Consider the following 22,609-nt stretch of genomic DNA (forward strand, 5'->3'; position numbering starts at 1 on the left):
GGGGTAATTACGGTCGCCTCTTGGATAACCGCGGTCAGCGGAATTCCAGGTTTTACTGCCCCGATAGCTGCTCTGAGCTCGTCTGAGGACCATTTTCCTCTTTCGGTTTTTCTTGGTCTACAACGAGGCATCTTGTTTGAAATGCCGCGTGGCAACGAAATAAGAGAAGTGGTGTGCTGCCACCTATTGCATTGTCGAGTCGGTAACCGATTCCGTGAAGAGCTCTAGAGAGGCCAGTGCGGGCCCAAAGTAACCGGCGGTAAGAGTGTTGCGCTCGCAGCGGCGCAGCCGTGTGGCGATGTGGCGCTACCCGATTTCCGGATTCTTTTACGGAAGTAAGTTTTGTTCTCAGAGCGAGCGAGCGAGCATTACTATTACGCAGTCGTCTCTAGTCCTGAACGGTCACGCGTGTCGAGTCAAGCGGTGTCGTGGCTTTCTGCCATGAGAATCCCTTACAAGGGAATAATTTCGCGTTCAGTAGAAGAACGATAGCTTGTGCTGTAGATTTATAAAAGGCTAGACGGCACCGATATAAACGAGACGAGAAACGAGGAGAGGCGTCCGCCATTTGTACTTAGAAGGAAGGACGTCCGTCATTGCTATCCATACAAAGGACATTGGCGATATAAAGGCAGTAAAAGAGAGCTGCATGTTGCAAAATTGTGAGGCCGTATTCCTCCATTCTGGAGAATCCTTCCACGCATAGTGGAAGTCCCGGCACAGGTAACTCGTTGTTCTGATTAAGAATCACTGATCAATTCTGAGCGGCTAACTTCAGTTAGCAAAATGGCGATCTTTGATTCCAGAACATTCGAGGACATTGCATTATTCGATATTGTGAGGCCGTATTCCTCCATTCTGGAGAATCCTTCCACGAATAGTGGAAGTCCCGGCACAGAACATTCGCGGACATTGCATTATTCGATATGGCTGTTCGAATGGAACTGCTATAAAATTGATGAAGCCGGAATTTTGCAGAGAAGATTCCTTCTCATAAATTCGAGCCGGATTTTACTAAAGAAGATACCTTCTTACCAACTTGCATATGCCGGATAATTATTACTTCTACGGTCGCAACCGTGCGTATATTTACTTTCTCGTTGTAATAACGAGCTCGATCTTTGTAAATACTAATCTTTCTTCAATGGCGTTAACTTTGAAACTCATAGCGACACTAGTTCTTTAACGATTGCGTTCTTGCTTAATTTGCATAAGAGCAATTGCAAATAATACGTCGGACACTCATTCATTAGAAATATTACGCAATTACCAAACGATTCGTGTTTATCTCAGTTATTAATTATTGCGAATACGAGTTTGCTTACTTCTAATATGTGATATATGATTTATCATTTAAATATCATTTGTCTCGTGAAGTTATGGATTAATGCGTTTCCTTGACATAATAAGAAAATTCCTTTTCTTTTATTCTAAGTTAATATTTTCTACAATTATAATTTCTTAAAAGCCATATTATTAATAGACGATTTAGTACTACTTCGAATTATTTACTTATGAAATCCTGTTCTCATGCGTTTGCGCTAAATTCAGTCTAAGCTTCAAAGTTACGCATTATTCCATCGCTTATATTATTGATATGTTTATTTTCTATGAAATATCCTTGCATTTCTGGTGTTTTATATGAATTTTATTAGTGGTCACTTCAACTTGTGAGTTATTCCTGATTGAGAGGAATATCTTGGACAGTTTCAATTAGTTTTCTTAAAGGCTAATACTTTATGATTGAAATCTAACTTTGTAACTTTGCATTGAAGGTACTTTAAGAAAGAATTCTTCTTAAAGGAAGTAAAGTGTGTAAAGTGAATTGGCCATTGGTAATTCTATATATATTATTATAGATAATTTCATGTTCATTAATTTTCTCGATGTGATTACGAATTTATATGACAATTTACGGAATGTTTTAATAATTATCTACCAAATATCTGGTGTAATAAATAGAACAACAAATTGTCGTAACAATGCCATACTGTTTTGTCTCCTCAACATCAATACTAGCCCATGTCCCTTTCGGGGGCGTGTACACATCTTAAATTGAAAATATAATTACAATTAATGATTAACAGAAAAATTGAAATTTTAACTTAAAATTCCGGCGTTACGCTGTCACTCGACGTTTGCAGGCATGTGCCCGATGGTTAACAAGTGCGCCACGACTGCAATTTCCCCGTGCGAGCGACTACCGTTACCCCAAAAACCGAGTGAATTTGTTATATTAATAATAATATATTTATACGATGCCATCGTTTTAATATGGGCGAAATGGAAGCTAAAAGAACCAAAAAAGTCATAAATAACGGTTAGATGTAATTTTAACTACTAAAAATTTCGCAAAACCCTTATTATATAAAAGTACATCGATTCTTATAAGAAAAAGGGCGTAAAATAAGTCACCAGATTTTTATTAATTTATGTTGGTTTAATAGGCACGGCATAATAAATTACTCGATAATCATGTATGTAAACGGATAGAGACAAAAAAGTTTGATATAACTGTTGGATTATGTCAAATACAGGTGACCGGCATTGCTTGATGACTGTCATTCCCCTATTCTCCCCTAACAAACGCGATTTTATATCAAAAACACCAAAAAATTAAAAATATTACTTATTTGGGCACATACAGCTGTCACCTGACGACAATATTTGCTTAAAACAAAAATTCTGCAGTTTATACATACATATAGTTTATCATCTGCCCTTGGGAAAACATGTAGGAATAATATCGTGCAAGTAGAAGTAAGATTCAATGCGTACAAAAAAAGATCCATCGAAAAATTATTTTAGTAATGCAAATACGGATGCAGAATAACAAGAAGAGCAGCAACAGTAGTTGCCGAATCTTGCGAGAGATGGCGAGCAATCAAACAAGGACAGATGTCATTTCGTTAGACAAAGACAGATATAGGGAAAACAAAATTAGAAAGGTTGACATTATCGACATCGAGGAAGTTCGCCTGTCACTGCAGGATCCCCTTAAGAGAGGATCAAAGTCGGTAAATGGCGCGTCGATAGCGACGCTACATAAGGTCTTCCGACGGCCGCCATTTTGGATCCAGTGACTGTGTATTAGTGCACGTCGTACAATAGTTGTTACTGTGTGCGTAGTTCGCCATTCGCGGACCTTGGATCAGCTGAGCGTTGTGGTCGCCATTTTGGATCCAAACAGCTCGAAGTGCGGCGGAAGACCTTATGTAGCGTCGCTACCGACGCGCCATTTACCGACCTTGGAGAGGATCCAAGATTGTAATGGTTTGCTCTTAATCTGTTGATTAATGTGATGAAATATCTTTCCGCTCTGACCTTGTTGAACCATGGCTTCGTGGATTCCCGGTCATAGAATAAATCAAAATAGAAGGCGCCCTTGTGCTGCGAGTCTCGTGCGATCGATGATTGGGTGGCCTCCCATGTCTCCCTCCTAGCCACGGCCAGAAGATCCCCCACCGGAACGGAAATGGAGGGGTCCGCCTCCTCCTCAGCCGCCTCCTTAGCCAATCCGTCGGCAATCTCGTTACCCAGAATTCCCACATGCGCCGGGATCCACACAAGCACAATTCTCTTACCGCAATATCTCTCTAATTTATATATAAGTATTCTAGCCTCCGTGACATATTTGTTCTTGTGCACATTAAGGTGGTTATTATAGATTGATTTGACAACCGACTGACAGTCGGACAGTATTATTGCCTCGCTCTTCCTCCCCTCTCTCCGAAGCCACAAAAGTTGAAGGGCGGCACGAACAGCAAACGATTCAGCGGAGAAAGAAGAGCAGAATTTAGGAAGACTCATCTTATAAGCATCCTCCTGATCGCATAATCACGATGCTCGCCCCCGTAGATCTAGAAGAGTCGCCGTAGGATCCATCAGTATATATAATGTCAGGGTCCGAGCTCAAATTATATTTCTCCGTGATCTTGCATATGAGAGATTGATCCGAAAACCTCTCACCCTTCCTCGCTGCCCCAATGGACAGATCAACCGCAGGCCTGAAAGTATGTGCGCCAAACGACCCCTGAAAAACCTCGAATTTACCCGTGGGGCCAATGAGATGTCTATGTCGGATGGTCCCTCTCCATATCTCCGACAAAAGCGAAGGTCTATAGGTAGGCTGTCTGAACCGAACATAATTCTCGCCATCCATGGTTGCGCAGCTTGTCGCTTAAGCCACTACGGTTGTAGGCAATAGCCTTATTAACAAAATTCGTGCCCAACAACATCGCCCGATCTCTCAGATGTCTAACCTTCGCCTCAGCAACAATAACGTTGTTGGGCGTAGAATTCCTGTGTTAAATGTACCAGCTCACGCATGAGCCGGAACTCAAGAATTGTTAAAAGGAGGAGACACAAACCTTATTTGACTGACGAGGAGAGGCTGTATATTTCTCAGTTAGATCGAATATCTATTTCTATCTGGACCATAAGCGAATATTCGAGACATACACGGAGATTACATCATAAGAAGCTGTGCAAAATACAAGTAAAGAACATGAAAAGATTAATATGGAACAAGCTTTTCTCATTAAAACTAAATATTTTCTATACTGCATGAATAAGACAGTTTATTCCACGACAGAATTAATAGCATGACTATCATCCTTATGCATACCTTGATGAAGTCAAGTCTGATCCAATTTAATCTATATCGAAAAGATTGTTCCTTTCAAATAACATCAGATAAAATAAACATTCATATAGGCAGCATCACGCATAACATAATACAATATTTATATGACGAATAGTCCTTCTGATATAAATAATATATATATCTTCCATAATATTGTATCAACGTTAAAGTAAGAAGTAATTGTTATTGTTGATATCTTTCTTTGCGATCAACTTCCTGTTAAATAACTGGTTAAAGTATAATTCAGTGAGTAATTCAATCATATATGTATAGAAGGACAATTCGTTGCAAACGACAACACAATCAAATATCAAGGCTTTTCAATATTAAGTATTCCCTTTTCGCATAGGAAGAACATTGGTAACGGAAGATAGAAACGTATCGTAAACACAAGAGAATGTAAGATTCGTCTAATGACAAGAATTCTCTTTTAAACCAGTAATAAACGAAGTGAATTAACATGTAGATTATGCTTTATCGAACGTGACGCAATGTTCATGTATTTAAAGCGGCAGTTTCTGATATCTAAACGAAAGTGAATAACGCACGGATCCTTTATACATATTTTCAAGACGCTAATCGATTACGGTAATCGTTAATCTCGGTTGCAACCGTCGACAAAAGAAAGAGACAATTAATGATTGAACTGAGCTCAGATTTCTACACTGTGAAGCTCTGTGGCTTCGCTCGGCGTACGAATTATACTGCGATAATACTCGTTCGCTCCCTGAAACCAAGATCGAAATGTAACCGGATGTATTTAATCCGTTACATCGCGCTAATCGGGGATGAGCTTTCCCCTTAAAGGATCTTTGGTTTCATTAGAAAAGACAGATTTACCTTTTCACAGTAGAAGTGCTTAAATAAAGCGACTGAACCTTTGAATCAAGTATTTATCCGGATGAGGCCAGAAAAGATCGTGGTCTCTTTTTCCTGTGTGATCTAATGGCCGCTCTTTTTCTTGTACAGAAGGATGATGTAACAATGGCGGCGATCCCGTCCTTGCGGTAGCACGGGGCCGTTATGGCGAGACCGGATTTTGCACCGGTATAGTCCCGTAGCTGGCGATCCTTCCAATGTTCGTATATATGTTGAGCTGTTGGATTTATAAACGATAGCGTGTCGCAATAAGACGCAACCACTCCTTTTTGTCTCGACTTGATTCGCTTTCTCGAAAGTTCCGCCGATTTCGTCTCAAACACGAGTACGATGTAGCTACGTGAAACGCTCCCGAAAAACAAGCACTGCCGTCGAGGCGTCGATCGGCACGATCGTGTTTGTGCGCTTCGCGCCCGCGCTCTTCGTCTCCCCCTTGGCCTACCGCGCCACACCGTTCGAGTGCTCAAGTTTAGTGGTGGCGCCACGCTCTCATCGTTGAGTTGTTGCTTCGAAACAGGGCTGACATTGAACGCGCGGGTCTTTCAAAATGATACAAATCCCGCCATGGTCCATCTCGCATAAACCACAAACATACATTCCGTGAAACCCAACAAAGGGCAGCTAATATATAGTCTCTCCTTTCTCTTACTATATTCTACAGACTACTTTCCCTTTAAACATCCTGTATCCCAGCGCTGTGCGTATGCCTATGAACTGAGCTCTTTCCAGTTTAAGCTGCAGCGATGGCTGTCTGGGGAAGAATACAAAGCTCCCATAATCAATGATGGACCTCACCAGGCTCTTGTATAACATCAGGGCCGTGTTCATCTCCATGTCTTAGAAACTCCGCACAAATATCTGATAATCGAGTTGGCACGGCTCACCTTACCCCTCAGCTCCTGCACCTGTCGGTCGAAACTCAGTCTGTTGTCCAGCCACACCCCCAAAAACTTGGCTGCTCCGCAGTTGAAGACCTCACAGTCACCAATACGGATATTCATCCGCCTGTCAATGTATCCACTCTTAGAGAACTCCACCAGTACAGTCTTCTTAGGTTCGAGGTCCAGGCCCATATTGCGAAGCCGCTCTGCAATGATGTTCACCGCCTGCTGAAGAAGGAGACGATTCTGCTCGCGGTTAGGCCCGCGAACATACAATCCGATGTCATCGGCAAATTTGACTGCCTCCACGCCCTCCGGAAGGTCAGCACACAAGTCCTGCGTGTATAGCGAATACAATGCCGGACTCAAGACAGCACCCTGCGGGAGCCCCCTGTAAACGTATCGATCTATATGCTCACGAGCATTTACAATAAATCGTACCTTTCTCTGATATAGCCAGTTACATATGAATCTCGCTATGGCGGGGGGGCAATTAAGTGCGATCAATTTTGCCAGCATGATCCGGTAGTCTACGCAATCGTATGCCGAGCAGACGTTCAGAAACGCAGCAAGGGTATACTCGCCCACACACATGGCCGTCCTTATATCCGCGACGATTCTGACAAGGTTATTCGCGCAGGATCTCCCTCTGCGGAAGCCGCTCTGCGACGGGCTGAATTTCTCCTCCCTCTCGGCCCACCAGATCAGTCTCTCGTTGATCATCCTTTCCATAAGTTTTCCAATACAGGAAGACAGTGAAATAGGCCGCACCTTCTCACGACCTATTTTATCTATAAAAATTACCTGATAATTCAACCAGTCCTCGGGGAGTATGCCCGTGGCCCACACTCTGTTGAAGATGTCCAACAAACACACCCTCGCGACCTCAGGAAGAGCCCTGATCGTCCTGTACTCCATGCCGTCCAGGCCGGGAGCCGAGTCCTTCTTGATCATTTTCATCGCTCTGTCGAATTCCGCACGTGAAAAGGGAGCCTCCAAATCCTCGTCCGGGCAGCTCTCACCAAACTCCGAGGCGGGCTCCACGCCCACAAAAGGGGGGGGCCAAGCCATCAATGGATGATCTAATTACATCCTCTCTATTTTTCGTAGGCCAGGCGTTCCATTCTAAATTCTTTCTGGCGTTCTTCATAATGCGCATGGTTTTCCAAACATACGAGAGGCTCGTAAATCTGTCAATCTCACTACAAAACTTTTCGAAACTGGCCTTCTTCTTAAGTTTAATGGTGCGTCTCGCCACAGCAGCAGCCCTCCTGTACAGCAGCCAATCGTGGAGACTCTTCGATTTCTTGAAGGCAGCTAGGGACGTCTTTCTGTCATGTATAACGTCATCGCATTCGGCATCCCACCATCTGTGAGATTGTTTTCTTTTGTCAGGTGAGATGACGGTGGGCGCCACACTCGCGCGTCTACCCGAGGCCACCGCAACTGCATTCTTAATCATGTCAATAAATGTGGAGTAATACGCTTCGAAATCTTCATTCAAAAGCCCCCGACACGGGATGAGGGATGAAATTACCTGGCTCTCGACCAACTCATCAAAACGTCGCCAATCCGTCTTCTTAGTTGACAAGCGATTCGTAATCTTCTTGTATATCATGGGGTGGTTGTCGAAGGAGAAAGAAATGGGGAAGTGATCGCTGCCCCATGCGTCTGCCAACTGGTGGTACAATATTTCTCCTACAATATGATTCGAGCCAAAGAGTAAGTCCAAGTTAGTATCACGCTGTCCCCTGGCTCCATTCTGAGAGCAAGTGTCCGTGTTAACACAGATGAGACCCTCATTGTCCATAAGTTCATGTAGCAAGTCACCTCTTCCATCCGTGGAAGGGCAATTCCACGCCACGTTGTGTGCATTAAAATCCCCGAGAAAGACAGTGTCCGAGTTACCATCACCAATGGCGTCAAATATGGGCCGAAAATCGCGTCTAGCCATTGGTTCATCAGGGTGTCTGTATATAGCAACAATATTAAAGTTGCGAGAGAGATTATTGGTCCTCACACAGACAACGTCGTATCCCACCGGAAGGGCAGGGATGGGAACAACGCTGAAGTCCAAATATTTGCGGAGGGATATATATAGATACCCCTCCACTACCAAGTCTATTCCCGCTACACACAGTGTTATAGTTAGAAAAGGAGACCCGGCGGGGGCTAACTATAACACTGTGTGTAGCGGCGTGACCAGAGCATCTGGTCTCCGTCAAGACGATAATATCATACTCCAAAATGTGTTTGGATAGTTCTTCTTTGCAGCCGCGGAAGCCCCGACAATTCCATAGTAGGAGCTGGAATTATCCAGAAGGGGGAAGGGTAGGCCCCCCCTAGACCGATCGTTACAGGCTCTTTAGTCTTGTTGCTGTGCATTGCTCTTCTATCTTCTGTATCCCGTTCAGTACCGTTATCTCGAGGCGAGCGTGTTCGCATTGCACGCCTATTATCGTGCATCAGTGCATCGATCAAACAATCCCGCGCTGCAGGGAATCTCATAGTAAGATGCTATCCACTATTTCCTCAGCCGAACCCCGGTCAGAGGCGGCATGAGTCTCGTCAGCACCTCGCTGCACCACCCGCGCCCACGAAGCACCATTCCGCGCCGAGGCAATGGCAAGGCCTCTCTTGTCTCTGGTAATGTCCTCGGCCCGGACATTAAATTGGCCAAGATAATTTCCAATTCCACGCAGTGGGCCATGTTCCCTCGTTCTTGGTCGGGTCACATCGTTCCGATCATGCGATGCCCTCACGACGCGCACCGACCTCTCCCGGCCGCCCCCCTCCCCGGGGGGCGCCGGCCTGGAGACCGGCAGCTCAGGCCAGGTCGTTGGATTTGCCAACCTGTCCATTGGTTTCGCAGAAGCAGGAGGTTCTCTCTCGATAATTCGCAGAGCTCTATGAAAAGAGACATTGTTGTAAGCCATGACCATATTTATACTCTTATTTCTTTCATGCTCAGGACATCCGCGGAACGTCGATTTGTGCTGACCACCACAGTTATAACAGCACACCGGTTTTTCGCAATGGCCATGAGTCTTATCGCCACAAACTATGCAACGGGTTTCACTCTTGCATGCGGTCTTTGTGTGGCCAAATCTAAAACAGTTGAAACACTGCCGAGTTTGAGGAATAAAGGGTCTTACTCTTAAACCGACGCAGCCACATGTCTGTGAAGTTGGCATATCATTTTCCAGCAGATCAAAAATAAAAGGGAGTTCTTGTCGCATGCAGTCGAGTTCTATATTATAGTTCCTGATACTTTTTAGTAATAGTTCTGGTGATTTTACCCAAAAAACAGTCGATCGAAAAAATGATCTGCTAACTTCCCGTAGCAGATCATTTTCTAGCAGATCAAAAATAAAAAAGAGTTCTTGTCGCATGCAGTCGAGTTCTATAGTTCCTGATACTTTTTAGTAATAGTTCTGTTGATTTTGCCAAAAAAAAGTCCATTGAAAAAATTATCTGCTAGTTTTCCGAAATCTCAGAGTTCCGGTTTATTTAAAATATTTTTCGAACAGTTCTGAGCATACTGAAGCATTTTCTAAAGAGTTCCTAGCACTAGCAATGTTGTATAATTGTTTAAAAAATTAATACCGCCCAAAAACCGAGTACTTAGAGAGAAAAGAGTGATATGCTGTACGAAATGTAACAGTTCCGGTTTATCTAAAATATTTTTCAAATAGTTCTAAGCGTACTCAAGCATTTTCTACAGAATTCCCGACACTAGCAATGTTGTATAATTTTTTTATAAATTAATACCGCCCGAAAGCCGAGTATTTAGAGAGAATAGGGTGATATGCTGTACGAAATGTCGCAGTTCCGGTTTATCTAAAATATTTTTCGAATAGTTCTGAACATACTAAAGCATTTTCTAAAGAGTTCCCGACACTGGCAATGTTGTATGATTGTTTAAAAAATTAATACCGCTCGAAAACCGAGTATTTAGAGAGAATAGGGTGATATGCTGTACGAAATGTCGCAGTTCCGGTTTATCTAAAATATTTTTCGAATAGTTCTGAGCGTACTGAAGCATTTTCTACAGAGTTCTCGACACGAGCAATGGTGTATAATTTTTTTATAAATTAATACCGCCCGAAAGCCGAGTATTTAGAGAGAATGGGGTGATACGCTGTACGAAATGTCGCAGTTCCGGTTTATCTAAAATATTTTTCGAATAGTTCTGAACATACTAAAGCATTTTCTAAAGAGTTCCCGACACTGGCAATGTTGTATGATTGTTTAAAAAATTAATACCGCTCAAAAACCGAGTATTTAGAAAGAATAGGGTGATATGCTGTACGAAATGTCGCAGTTCCGGTTTATTTAAGGTGGTTCATGCAGTACTTGCAAGTCAAATAGGCAACTATTCTTATTAGTGATAAATAAGTGTGATTTTTGTCCGTAAAAATCAGTATATAATTAGATTTATTATTTATGACATCTTTAATGTTATACGACATCTACGTAATTAAAATATTGAGACGAAAGTCACATCTTTTACTAGAGTTGTGAGCCGTGTGAATATATGTACAACAGCAGCGCGGCAACGTTATGATAAATAGAGTAAACGATGCATGTTAAAATTATTTGGACATTTTATAACCTCATTGTATTGAAACTTGTATTTATTCAGTGTTGCAGATCTTGATCAAACCTAATTTTAATTCTTTTCAGAAATGGACGAATATTTTTGTTTCACCCTTTGCTTTATTCAGCGTCCAGAACATGGTAAACGTTGAATGTTTGATATATGCGCTATACTCATCAGCTGACACATGCGACGTTGCCAAGCTGACATATATCTCCGGAACCAATCGGTTAAAAAATCCGAAATTTTACAGACACACTCTAGGAACGTTAATCTTTCATTTCATATCACATTTTCCGGGCTAACTACATTTGACCTAAATGCATGAAGCACCTTAAAATAATTTTCGAATAGTTCTAAGCGTACTGAAGCATTTTCTACAGAGTTCCCGACACTAGCAATGTTGTATAATTTTTTTATAAATTAATACCGCTCGAAAACCGAGCGGTATTAATTTATTAAAAAATCATACAACATTGCTAGTGTCGGGAACTCTTTAGAAAATGCTTTAGTATGTTCAGAACTATTCGAAAAATATTTTAGATAAACCGAAACTGCGACATTTCGTACAGCATATCACCCTATTCTCTCTAAATACTCGGCTTTCGGGCGGTATTAATTTATAAAAAAATTATACAACATTACTAGTGTCGGGAATTCTGTAGAAAATGCTTCAGTACGCTCAGAACTATTTGAAAAATATTTTAGATAAACCGGAACTGTTACATTTCGTACAGCATATCACTCTTTTTTCTCTAAGTACTCGGTTTTTGGGCGGTATTAATTTTTTAAAACAATTATACAACATTGCTAGTGTCGGGAACTCTTTAGAAAATGCTTCAGTATGCTCAGAACTGTTCGAAAAATATTTTAAATAAACCGGAACTCCAAGATTTCGGAAAACTAGTAGATAATTTTTTCAATGGACTTTTTTTGGCAAAATCAACAGAACTATTACTAAAAAGTATCAGGAACTATAGAACTCGACTGCATGCGACAAGAACTCTTTTTTATTTTTGATCTGCTAGAAAATGATCTGCTACGGGAAGTTAGCAGATTATTTTTTCGATCGACTGTTTTTTGGGTAAAATCACCAGAACTATTACTAAAAAGTATCAGGAACTATAGAACTCGACTGCATGCGACAAGAACTCTTTTTTATTTTTGATCTGCTAGAAAATGATCTGCTACGGGAAGTTAGCAGATCATTTTTTCGATCGACTGTTTTTTGGGTAAAATCACCAGAACTATTACTAAAAAGTATCAGGAACTATAGAACTCGACTGCATGCGACAAGAACTCCCTTTTATTTTTGATCTGCTGGAAAATGATATGCCAACTTCACAGACATCGCCGCCACTGAAGACCGACAAATCACGGATCTTGTTAGACTTAAAGGTGATGGTGATATTATCGGTGGCAACCAAGGACGATTTTTGGGCGGCCGGATCCCATTTTTGGCGATACATCCTCTCCAGTTTCAAGATGTTAGATTTATCCTGAATCACCTCCCATAATTCAGGAATCCCCGACGGCCAATCTGAAATGACTCCTTTACTAATGAACGACCGCTGTTCTACATATTCTTTAATTTTTGGAACATGCATCTTATCTATAATGTCGAGAGTCCGGTTGGCATCGATAAATTTATCTAATTCGGCTTCTGCGGAGAAATGATTTATCATTTCTAGAGAGGTCGGGCAAATTTGAAGTTCCGCGAGGATCATCCATATTTTGATTTTATTCATGCCTTTTCTAGTAGTGGATTGATCCGGAGGGAGTCGGAGAATAACTTTAGCTTTACCTGTGTGGTCGTCGTCGAATCTCACATAACCGCTGTGCGTCAATATTATTTGAAGAACACTTCTGCAGAGCAAAATCGTAAATATTGTACGATTCCTTGTCAATAGGCGGATCCGATAGTCCCACATTGGTATCACGTGGCTCGTCCCTTGTGTTCGCGTGATCGCCCAGAGTTGAAGTCGTGTTCGCAATGTGCGCCTTATTACTACCTATATTCATATGACTAGTTGGCGGGGTCACTTTATTTATTAAAAACTGGCGGCCCCCCGTATTCGAGAGCTTGTCAGCATTAGTATCTACTTCCATCTCGTCCTCCTGACATGAAAACGCGTTCCGTCTCTTGGAGAGTTCCTTATCCCTCTGCTGCTTCGAAGTCAGATTTCGTCGAATCGAATTCGCGTCCCGATTAGGATCCCGCTGTTCATTAATTATAATGTCCTTAACAATGTCGTCGAATTCCTTCTCAGTAACGCACGTCTTCTTTCTTTTATTGCACTGCGTCTCATCTCCCGATGCATGGAATTCAGCACCTATAAATGACTGTGAGCTCTCACCCAGGGGGAATTGGTACATCGAATCGACATTGAATCGACGTCTTTTAGACGTGTCTAAATGAGATCTAATTGAACGTCTACATAGACGTTTAAATCTTTGAATTTCGACGCTATCTAGATCTTAATATCGACGTCTATAAAACATCTATTAGACATCTAGTTGATACAATGAGTGCATTCGGTACTACAGCCGCTCAGTATGCATTTTACTTTGATTGGAGTGTACTAATAGATATACATACGATAGATGTAAAAGAATATTGTTTTTTATTTTTTGTACATAACTTCTCTCTCTCTCTCTCCTCAGTCTCTCCGTCTCACTCTCGCTCTCTCGCTCTCTCTTCTCTCCTCTCTTCTCCCCTCCTCTCCCTCTCCCTCTCCTCTCCTCTCCTCCCCTTCTCTCCCTCACTCTCCTCTCCTCCCTCTCCTTCCCTCTCTCTCTCTCCTCTCTCCTCTCCCTCTCCCTTCCCTCTCCCTCTCCCTTCTCTCTCCCTCTCCCTCCCTTCCTCTCTCTCTCCCTCTCCTCTCTCTCTCTCTCATCTCTCTCTCTCTACTATATATATATATGTATATTATATATATTATATATTATATATAATATATATATATAAAGGATATAAGGGATAATATATATATATGTAGAGAGAGAGAGAGAGATATATATATATATATATATATATATATATATCTCTCTCTCTCTCTACATATATATATATATATATACACACATATATACGTACATTCTATATTTAAACTTAAAATTGAATCTGACAAACTTTCTATATAATAATTACTCTAGTATAATAAAATAAAGCAAAAAAGAAACACCAATAATATAAGGCTTCAAAAATTGCATATAAAAGAAAATCCTAAAAAATTTTACATTTTAATCTTGTTTACGCCCAGCAGCATTTCGTAGCCAATTTCTGAGTGCATTTAAAGCTTCTGATAAATCGCGATTCTCTGAGAAATTTTAGTAGCATCACTCCTAGATTAAAAGAACAATAAAGAGAAATAAAGCTTCTGATAAATCGCGATTCTCTGAGTTACCTAATATTGTATAATAAATTAAAAACTTTGGGAGACGGAATACTTGAAAGAAGATAAATACCTTGAAATAATTTCCAAAGTTTCAACTGTTTAAATGACCTTTTAATTGTCATAGCTTTCTGAGGATTATAACCATCAAAATTAAAATGTACAGCTAAGGAATTGGTCATCAATTGAGTCATAAGTTTTGACGTTGCAGTTTTCTCATTATTTCCCAAAGCCAAACTCTTCAAATAGTAGCACTGCAAGAAAGGAAACAAACAAAAAGAAATCAGTATTTATGAAACACATTACAGAGATATAGATGGCGTTCTGATATTCACTGCCAGTACTAAAAATCTATAGTGTATGTGACGTAAACGTTTCTAGGTCACGAAGATTTTAACCCCGCCGAAGCATTGAGGTATCTCCCACCCTGGCTTGTCCGCTCCGTCTGACCTGGAAAGCCGCAGATTCTTGTACGTGTGACGTGTCAATCGAATGTGATTCCGCGTCTCGTGCGCCCTATACTGTGACCGGACGGCACCTCATAGGGCCACGGATCGCGTTGAATGTCCCCTTAGTTCAACGGTCGCCACTCGGTTTCACCTTTATCACCGAGAAGGTACTAGGTGCGCAACTAAGTTTCCGGGTTTCACACATAGATGGCACCAATAACACATGTACTCGACTTACATGTCTGAAGTTGTCTGAAGTTATAGCTTGGACATCTGTTAACAATAACCAGTCGTTATATAAACACATATCGCAACGCAAAAATATTTTTTCTAACAACGGAGATGTCGAGTTTTGTGCCAAATAAACAGCATTTGCGGGAAGCTTTGCTTTTCTGCTTTAACTTGAAAAAAAATGCAGCTGAAGCACGTCGTTTGCTTGAGGAGGCCTACGGCGAACATGCACCATCGAAAACTACCTGTGAAGATTGGTTTAAACGCTTCAGAAGTGGCGATTTCGACACTGAGGACAAGAAGCGCTCCGGAAGACCAAAAACAATTGAGGACGCCGATCTGCAAGCGTTATTGGATGAAGATGATACGCAAACACAAGATCAACTTGCGGAGGCATTAAACATGACTCACCAAGGTATTTCCAAACGTTTACATGCCATGGGAAAAATTCAAAAGGAAGGAAAATGGGTGCCGCATGAGTTGACTGAGAGACAGATGGAAAATCGAAGAGCCACTTCCGAAATTTTACTTTTGCGGCATGAAAGAAAGAGTTTTCTTCATCGAATTGTTATTGGCGATGAGAAGTGGATATATTTATAGAATCCCAAACGCAAAAAATCGTGGCTTTCACCTGGTGAAGAATCAACATCGACGGCACGGCCAAATCGTTTTGGAAAGAAGACAATGCTCTGCGTTTGGTGGGACCAGAAAGGAATCGTGTACTATGAGCTGCTGAAACCGGGCAAAACTGTCAATGGGCATCGCTACCGACAACAACTGATCAATTTAAACCATACATTGCTCGAAAAACGGCCAGAATGGGACACGAGACACGAACGAGTGATATTGCAGCACGACAACGCTCCGTGCCATCGCAGTTCCATCGTCCAGGACACCATCAAAACGCTGAAATGGGATCTGCTACAGCACCCGCCGTATTCGCCAGACCTGGCGCCTTCCGATTATCACTTGTTCCGGTCGATGGCGCATGGCTTGGCTGGGCTACACTTGACCAATTTCGAAGAAGTGCAAAATTGGTTGGATGAATGGTTTCGGTCCAAAGACGCGTCGTTTTATTGTCGCGGTATTCATGTATTGCCAGAGAGATGACGAAAATGTATAGCTAGCGAGGGACGATACTTTGAATAAACCATTTTTTGTATTTCTCTTGAAATTTTCCATTTTTTATTGATCAAAAAACCCCGGAAACTTAGTTGCGCACCTAGTAAGTATAATTCCACGGATTCTTAATTTAATTAATCTTCTCCCTTTTTAGGTTCCCGCCACGGATGGCCGATCTCTCACGCCCACTCTCGGATCACCGATCTCAATCACCGCCCTGGATCACCGTTGGACCAAGATGGATGACCACCGTCCCCTCGGGTAAGTGTCAGCACTATGGTTAACTAACTTAATTAATACCCTCTTTTTTCAGGTTTTCATCACGGATGACTCATCCGCACCGCCGTCCCATGGATCATGGATATTAATCGCCGACCAGGATCAACGGAATAGCAAGATGGCCGATCACCGCCGGACCCAGGTAAGTATAAGTATCGTGGTCAATCAACTCTTTTAATCCCGCACTTTTTTAGGTTCCCGACACGTATGGTTCCTCCGCATCAACAACAGTTGGATCACCGATGAGAAATTTTCGGCCCGGATCAACGCTTCGACAAGATGGATGACACCCGCTTGATCAGGTAGGTGAAGGGTAAGTTAATCAAATAACTCCGAGTATTCTTTTGTATACTTATTGAACAATTTATTTATTGCTCGTATTTCACACAGGTGGTAGTTCGTATAATTCACTTTACACAAGATGGCGTTCGCGCGCTTCGTCAATTCGCACTTAAGTCCTTATCGGTATCGCAGTACCGTTCGCCTTTCTTATCGGCGACAATTAACGCGTTTCGCGGGCGTTTCCGATTGTTAGGGATGACGGTATACGGTTATTTTCACACTCGACTTATTCTCGCGGGACTTAGCGCGATCGCGGGTGCTACTATTAGAATGTAGTTACCGTGCCGACGATCCTCGAGAGACTGTAGACTCAGTACTGGCAGTGAATATCCAGAATCCAGCTATAAAATAATAAAAATATATCAAGTTGTATAAGCATAATAAAATATTACTTACTGCTGCTGAAAGATTTACATATTTGGATAAAAATTTCTCAAATTCTTCAAGGCTTTTTATGTCACTCAGAGGCAGAGAGGGTAGATTTGAGGGTCTATTGATGACAGCCTGTTCCGGAAGCAGACTTTTATTTAAGTTCGCTTGGTTCATAATAACAACGTCAAGCTTACTACTGATGTCTTCTAATTTTTTTTCTAATCTTATAAAACGTTCGTGAAAATCTGAAAATATGTGAACATAAAATGACATAAATTATTACAACTTGTGTGCGTGTGTGCGTGTGCATGTGTATGCGCGCGCGCGTTCGTGTGTATATGCAAAAAGAATACTTAACATACCTGCACTAAAAAAATTTGACAAATTAAGAACAGGTGGATCTAACTTTTTTTTCAGAGCAGTCTGAAGTAAGAGATAGTTTTTGTAAACGTTTTTCTACAATTCATTACGAAATACTAGGAGTCCATCATAAAGACATAATCTCCTCTCTTCTGTACCTTTATACATCTTCCAGTCGTTAATTAATCTCGGTGGTCTGCAAAAATCACTTGGACAGAAATCCTTTAAAAAAATTAAATTGTTAGAAATATTTTTTCTGGAGAACTTGTTAAGTTTCCATGGTCCATTCCATTGCATCCATGTCATCAATAATCGTTTAAAGACTCCATGCCAGACTAAATGAAATGGATCTAATCTAAATTGGGAAACCATTCCTGTGTATACTCTCTCTAGAATAGAACGGCCTATATGATGAAGTGGATCTTCCTGAGTGATGAACGAGTGATCAGTTCGCAATGGAGCATTCAGATTTGTGTAGACTACACGATCAGCAACATATTCACCAACACAGGTGCACTTTTCACAAGCTCCGTAACCTCCGTGACTAACACAACATTTCACCAATGAGCGAGCTGGTGCATCAAGAATATAATTTCTTATTATGAATGGATATGTGAAGCCATCCCGAACATAACCATTTTCCAATAAATCCTCTAGTTCATTGACGAATTCGTGCAGATAAGAATGCATATCAGCAGGATCATGATCACCAAAATACAAACAAATAATAAACGGCTCATTTTCTGTATTTATCAAATAACCTAAAATTGGCCAAAACTTTAATTTAGAGCTTTTAAATAATGGAAGGCCATCCATATTGACATCAATAATAACTGAATTGTGAACATTTAAATATTCAGTAAGAAGCATATTATCAAGGTTTGCTTTTACACCCTTGTACCATAGTTGTGATCCATCAGGTAGCTGTTGAACACTTAAGATTGGAGGTGTTTGGAGTAAGACTTTGTAACTTTTGGGTAAAATAGGAAACAATACCCTCAATCTAAGAAGTAAATTATTTAACATTTTCATGGATAATACACCTCCTTCAAGAGCCCACTCTCTCAATGTTGTTAAAACATAAAAACTTCTCTGTTCATCATTTTCAAATTGAATCATTAAGTCATTATCTTCATGATCACTACATCTGTTATTAACATCATCCATTTCAGCAATTCCATCACCGTCGCTGTTCTCATCTTCGAAATGTAATTCACTATCGACATCATTACCATTTATAGCGTTTTCATTTTCAAAAAGACTATCATTAGATGCCTCAGATCCTGCTCATAATATTGCTGATAATTCAGAGCTATTCGTTTCTGAAGGAATATCTTCATTGTTGATCTCTGGAATAGACAGCACATGAATTTCTTCATTATCATCGGACAAAGTTTCTGCTTCGTAGACCGCGGTTATTCGTCTTCTTAAATCAGCCAGTTTTGCTTCAATCCTACTTTGGCGAATTAATTCCTTGGTTTGCTTCTTCACATTTGTACCATACTTCACATGTAAAAACAATATATAAAATAAAATATTTATTATATAAAAACAATTAATATATAATAACATTAATATATATATGCTGCTTATTTTGCATTTACAATAATATGAAAATCTCGGTAGTATGAAAATCATAAATAAATAATGGCAAAAGCAAGAAGTATAAGAATAGTAGAATTATTGAGATGATCGATAACATTTAACCTGCATAATGAGGTTATAAAATAAAGCATATGAGAGCACACGTTTCCAATTAAATAAACCTGAACAAATATTTATTAACAAATTATGAACTATATAAAAATTATATTTTATAAGTTATTTATGAAGTAATCATAATTATCTATAGACTCTTCAAGGACACAAAACTCAAGTAGAAAGCTATCATCTGATGTCATTTTGACATTATAATAACCAATATATAATGACCAAATATTGATATTATGATGACATCAAACGACGATATAGGTTATTGCTATTAAGTAAATAAGTAAACAATAAACTTACAAAAGGTAATCTGAATCGACCAAAAATATATGTAGATTTCGAAAACGAGAATTCTTGAAGTTAAAAACAGATAAATGAGAAATAACGCTATGAAAAACTTACCGGTGGACTTTCACTCATTTTCGATAATTGATTGCTGACTTTATTAAATAGCACTTTAGACTCAGCACTTTCAGCAGTGATGCCAGACACGAAACACGGCTGCAGTATGTGCAGTATACTGTGATGGGCTCGGCAGACAAGCACGATCACGTCAATCGCGCACGACACACGGGATACTTTCCGTTGCACGCACATATACAGCCTTGCACTCATCGCAGCACACTCATTGGATATCGTGCGTCGCGGGCGATAATCGCATTGGTCGATCGAGGTCATGACGCGGTCCCGTGAAATGGAGATAGAATATATCATCTGGCTGTGCTTAGCAGAGATAGCTGCTTAATTTACAACTGTTTTAAAAATCGTGAATCTGGTTTCATGCATGATGTACTCTTTAGTTTCGACGGTCAAAATTGAAAACTAAAATATATTATATTTTATATACATATATTTATACATGTTATATAATTATAATAATTTTATTATAATATAATAATTATTATAATAATTATATACTAATTATATAATAATTATATAATAAAAAAATATTATAATAATAGATAACATTATGTATAATTTTTCATATACATATATATATATACAAGATAAACAAAATACAGCGTTATTTTGTATTAACTCACGCTATATTTTGTCCACCCTGCATGTATGTACATAATTATCCTAATTTTATAAATATGAATGAGTTTATTTGTAACCAAAAGCAGGTAAAATCCTCATGTCCGTTTATTTATGGTAGATAGAAATTAAGATCCGTTTAATTTTTTAATATTCCATATTTTAATTTAAACCTATATATATAATCGATCGAAGTTGTAAAAGCTATCGACGTCTAATCGACGTCGATCTGATTTGCTATTTCGATCTGGGAAAGCTGTAGACGCCATCGACGTCTGATCGATGTCGATCCGATGTACCAATTCCTGCAGAGCTCGAAATCTCCATCGCTAGTTAGAAAGTAAGAAATACCGCTTCCCCTCCGAGAGGGGAGCAATAAATGCTGAGATCAGACCCTCCCGAAAAGAACGGGGCACGAAACGCAACCCCTCGCAAAACGATGTGATCTCAGATCTCACTCGCGTATAACTAATCGCCTATAGGGAGAGCGTATGCGAAACACGTCCGACTCGCACGGCGGTTCGAGCGGAACTCCCCATCTGTCTATCGTCTTAATTAGAGGTTAGGTTAGGTTAGAATATACAAGCAAATATATTTATAAAATTTATTCAAATTTATTTTTAGTATTATAAGGTAAGTGCTAATATCACCAGGATATCCATATTCAATCCATACAGGATTAAAATCATACGAGATAGTGTATATAATAAATTATATGGTTACGAGTAAATTTATAATTTCGCAACAAATTCAACTTAAGAATAAAAACAAATACTATAAATGTTCATAAAATAATATAAAATTTAAATGGTAACCCATACAGCACAAAATGTTTTCAAAAAATATTTTTGAATATTTCTGTAAAAATATTGCAAGAAACATTTTAAATATGTTTTACGAATATTTTAAAATAATATAATTTAAAAACCTTCTGTGGTAACATTTTTAAGAATATTTTAAGAATGTTTTAAAAATATTTATAAAAATGTTCTTCTTTATTACCCAGACGATATTTTCTTAAATATTTGAAATATATTTTTGAAATATTAATTTAAATCTACATATTTATTGTTTTATAATCTCGTTCCAAAATATTTATAAAATATTTTTTATTATTGGCTTTATAATCTTTTTTCAAATATTTTTGAAATATTATGAAATATTCTTAATTAAGAAAGATGCATGGTAGCGCCATCTTTCCGTGATAGTTTGCAACAATGCCACTAGGCGGCGCATAATGGTAAGACTAACTTGTAAGTAAATTTCAATTGGGGGCTAATATAAGCAAGCCTCCTGCAAAGCAAAATCATGGGTATGACGCTGCGGTGGAGCATACTTATTGTTAGTTTCGCATAGCCAAGCTTTCCTGTGACTCAGCGTTCTATTTGAGCTTTGTGCGACTTGTGCCAGCGTGAGCGAACTCCGGTGCTGTTGGGAGGACGGAGGCCTGGACCGCGGCGTGCCAGGCGCGGTGTCTCCAGAAAAACAGGAGTCAGGACACCCCTCCAAATTGGAGGGTAAGAAATCGACAAGGCTGCCGCTTAACTCATACAGCACAAAATGTTTTCAAAAAATATTTCTAAATATTTCTATAAAAATATTGCGAGAAACATTTTAAAATGGTTTTAGGAATATTTTAAAATGGTTTAAAAACCTTTTGTGGTAACATTTTTAAGAATATTTTAAGAATCTTTTAAAAATATTTTTTAAAATGTTCTTTTTTATTACCCAGGCAAAATTTTCTTAAATATATAAAATATATTTTTGAAATATTAATTCAAATCTACATATTTATTGTATCATAATCTTGTTTCAAAATATTTAAAAAATATTTTTATTTTTTATTGGTTTTATAATCTTTTTTCAAATATTTTTAAAAATCTTTTTGAAATATTATGAAATATTCTTAATTAAAGGCCATTGCACGTAACAAAATTTTAGTCATAATCGTAAGGCCGTAAGAAAATAGACCAATTACAGTCAATTATTCTTCTCGCGCTTGAAGAATAATCGAGTGTGATTGGTCTATTTTCTTACGACCTTACAATTATGACTAAAACTTTGTTACGTGCAATGGCCTTAAGAAAGATGCATGGTAGCACATCTTTCCGTGCTAGTTCGCAACGACGCCGCTAGGCGGCGCATAATGGTAAGACTAACTCGCAAGTAAATTTTAGTTGGGATCTAATATGAGCAGGCCTCCGGCGAAGCAAAATCATGACATTCGCGACACATATCTTCGCCAGCAATACAACGAAAGGCTTACCCAACACTACACACACTGCGATGCTATAAATATAACATTC

At 39.6% G+C, this 22,609-nt stretch overlaps 3 protein-coding genes and 1 long non-coding RNA gene across 8 annotated transcripts in view; 1 reads left to right on the top strand and 3 right to left on the bottom strand.

The window, feature by feature from the left end:
* The first annotated feature begins 357 nt into the window (after positions 1–357).
* LOC139779796 (uncharacterized) lies at positions 358–17,234 on the top strand. 2 transcript variants are annotated; one of them, XR_011720004.1, is made up of 4 exons: positions 358–723; positions 16,357–16,463; positions 16,516–16,623; positions 16,676–17,234. It is a non-coding gene; the product is annotated as an uncharacterized lncRNA (long non-coding RNA). The 2 variants fall into 2 exon arrangements; XR_011720003.1 differs by lacking the exon at positions 358–723 and having other exon boundaries at positions 16,222–16,463.
* Positions 4,381–13,098, bottom strand: LOC139779815 (uncharacterized). The gene is made up of 3 exons (XM_071718291.1): positions 12,260–13,098; positions 11,651–11,693; positions 4,381–9,815 (listed from the first exon to the last, which is right to left on the bottom strand). The coding sequence occupies exons 1-3, from the start codon at positions 12,934–12,936 to the stop codon at positions 8,910–8,912; spliced, it is 1,626 nt and encodes a 541-aa protein (XP_071574392.1). The 5' UTR covers positions 12,937–13,098; the 3' UTR covers positions 4,381–8,909.
* LOC139779792 (uncharacterized) lies at positions 14,493–21,164 on the bottom strand. Of its 4 annotated transcripts, none has more exons than XR_011720002.1 (2): positions 17,220–19,276; positions 14,493–14,654 (listed from the first exon to the last, which is right to left on the bottom strand). XR_011720002.1 is itself a non-coding variant. In XM_071718266.1 (2 exons), exon 2 carries the CDS (start codon positions 18,720–18,722, stop codon positions 17,652–17,654), a length of 1,071 nt encoding a protein of 356 aa, XP_071574367.1. In that variant the 5' UTR covers positions 18,723–19,058; positions 19,668–21,164; the 3' UTR covers positions 16,821–17,651. The 4 variants fall into 4 exon arrangements, 2 of the variants coding, with proteins under 2 accessions (XP_071574367.1, XP_071574368.1); XR_011720001.1 differs by lacking the exon at positions 14,493–14,654 and having other exon boundaries at positions 16,821–17,440; positions 17,558–19,276; XM_071718266.1 differs by lacking the exon at positions 14,493–14,654 and adding an exon at positions 19,668–21,164 and having other exon boundaries at positions 16,821–19,058.
* LOC139779791 (FHIP family protein CPIJ015043) overlaps positions 16,821–22,609 on the bottom strand; it is a 42,811-nt gene continuing 37,022 nt past the window's right edge. Inside the window, exon 7 of the mRNA XM_071718265.1 lies at positions 16,821–17,164. Within this exon, the coding sequence (XP_071574366.1) occupies positions 17,134–17,164 (31 nt within the window). The 3' untranslated portion in view covers positions 16,821–17,133. The remainder of the gene's footprint in view (positions 17,165–22,609) is intronic.

The sequence above is a fragment of the Temnothorax nylanderi genome, unplaced genomic scaffold (assembly GCF_030848795.1).
Source record: "Temnothorax nylanderi isolate EJ_2023f unplaced genomic scaffold, tnyl_v1.0 TNYL_tig0242_pilon, whole genome shotgun sequence".
NCBI classification, from domain to species: domain Eukaryota; kingdom Metazoa; phylum Arthropoda; class Insecta; order Hymenoptera; family Formicidae; genus Temnothorax; species Temnothorax nylanderi.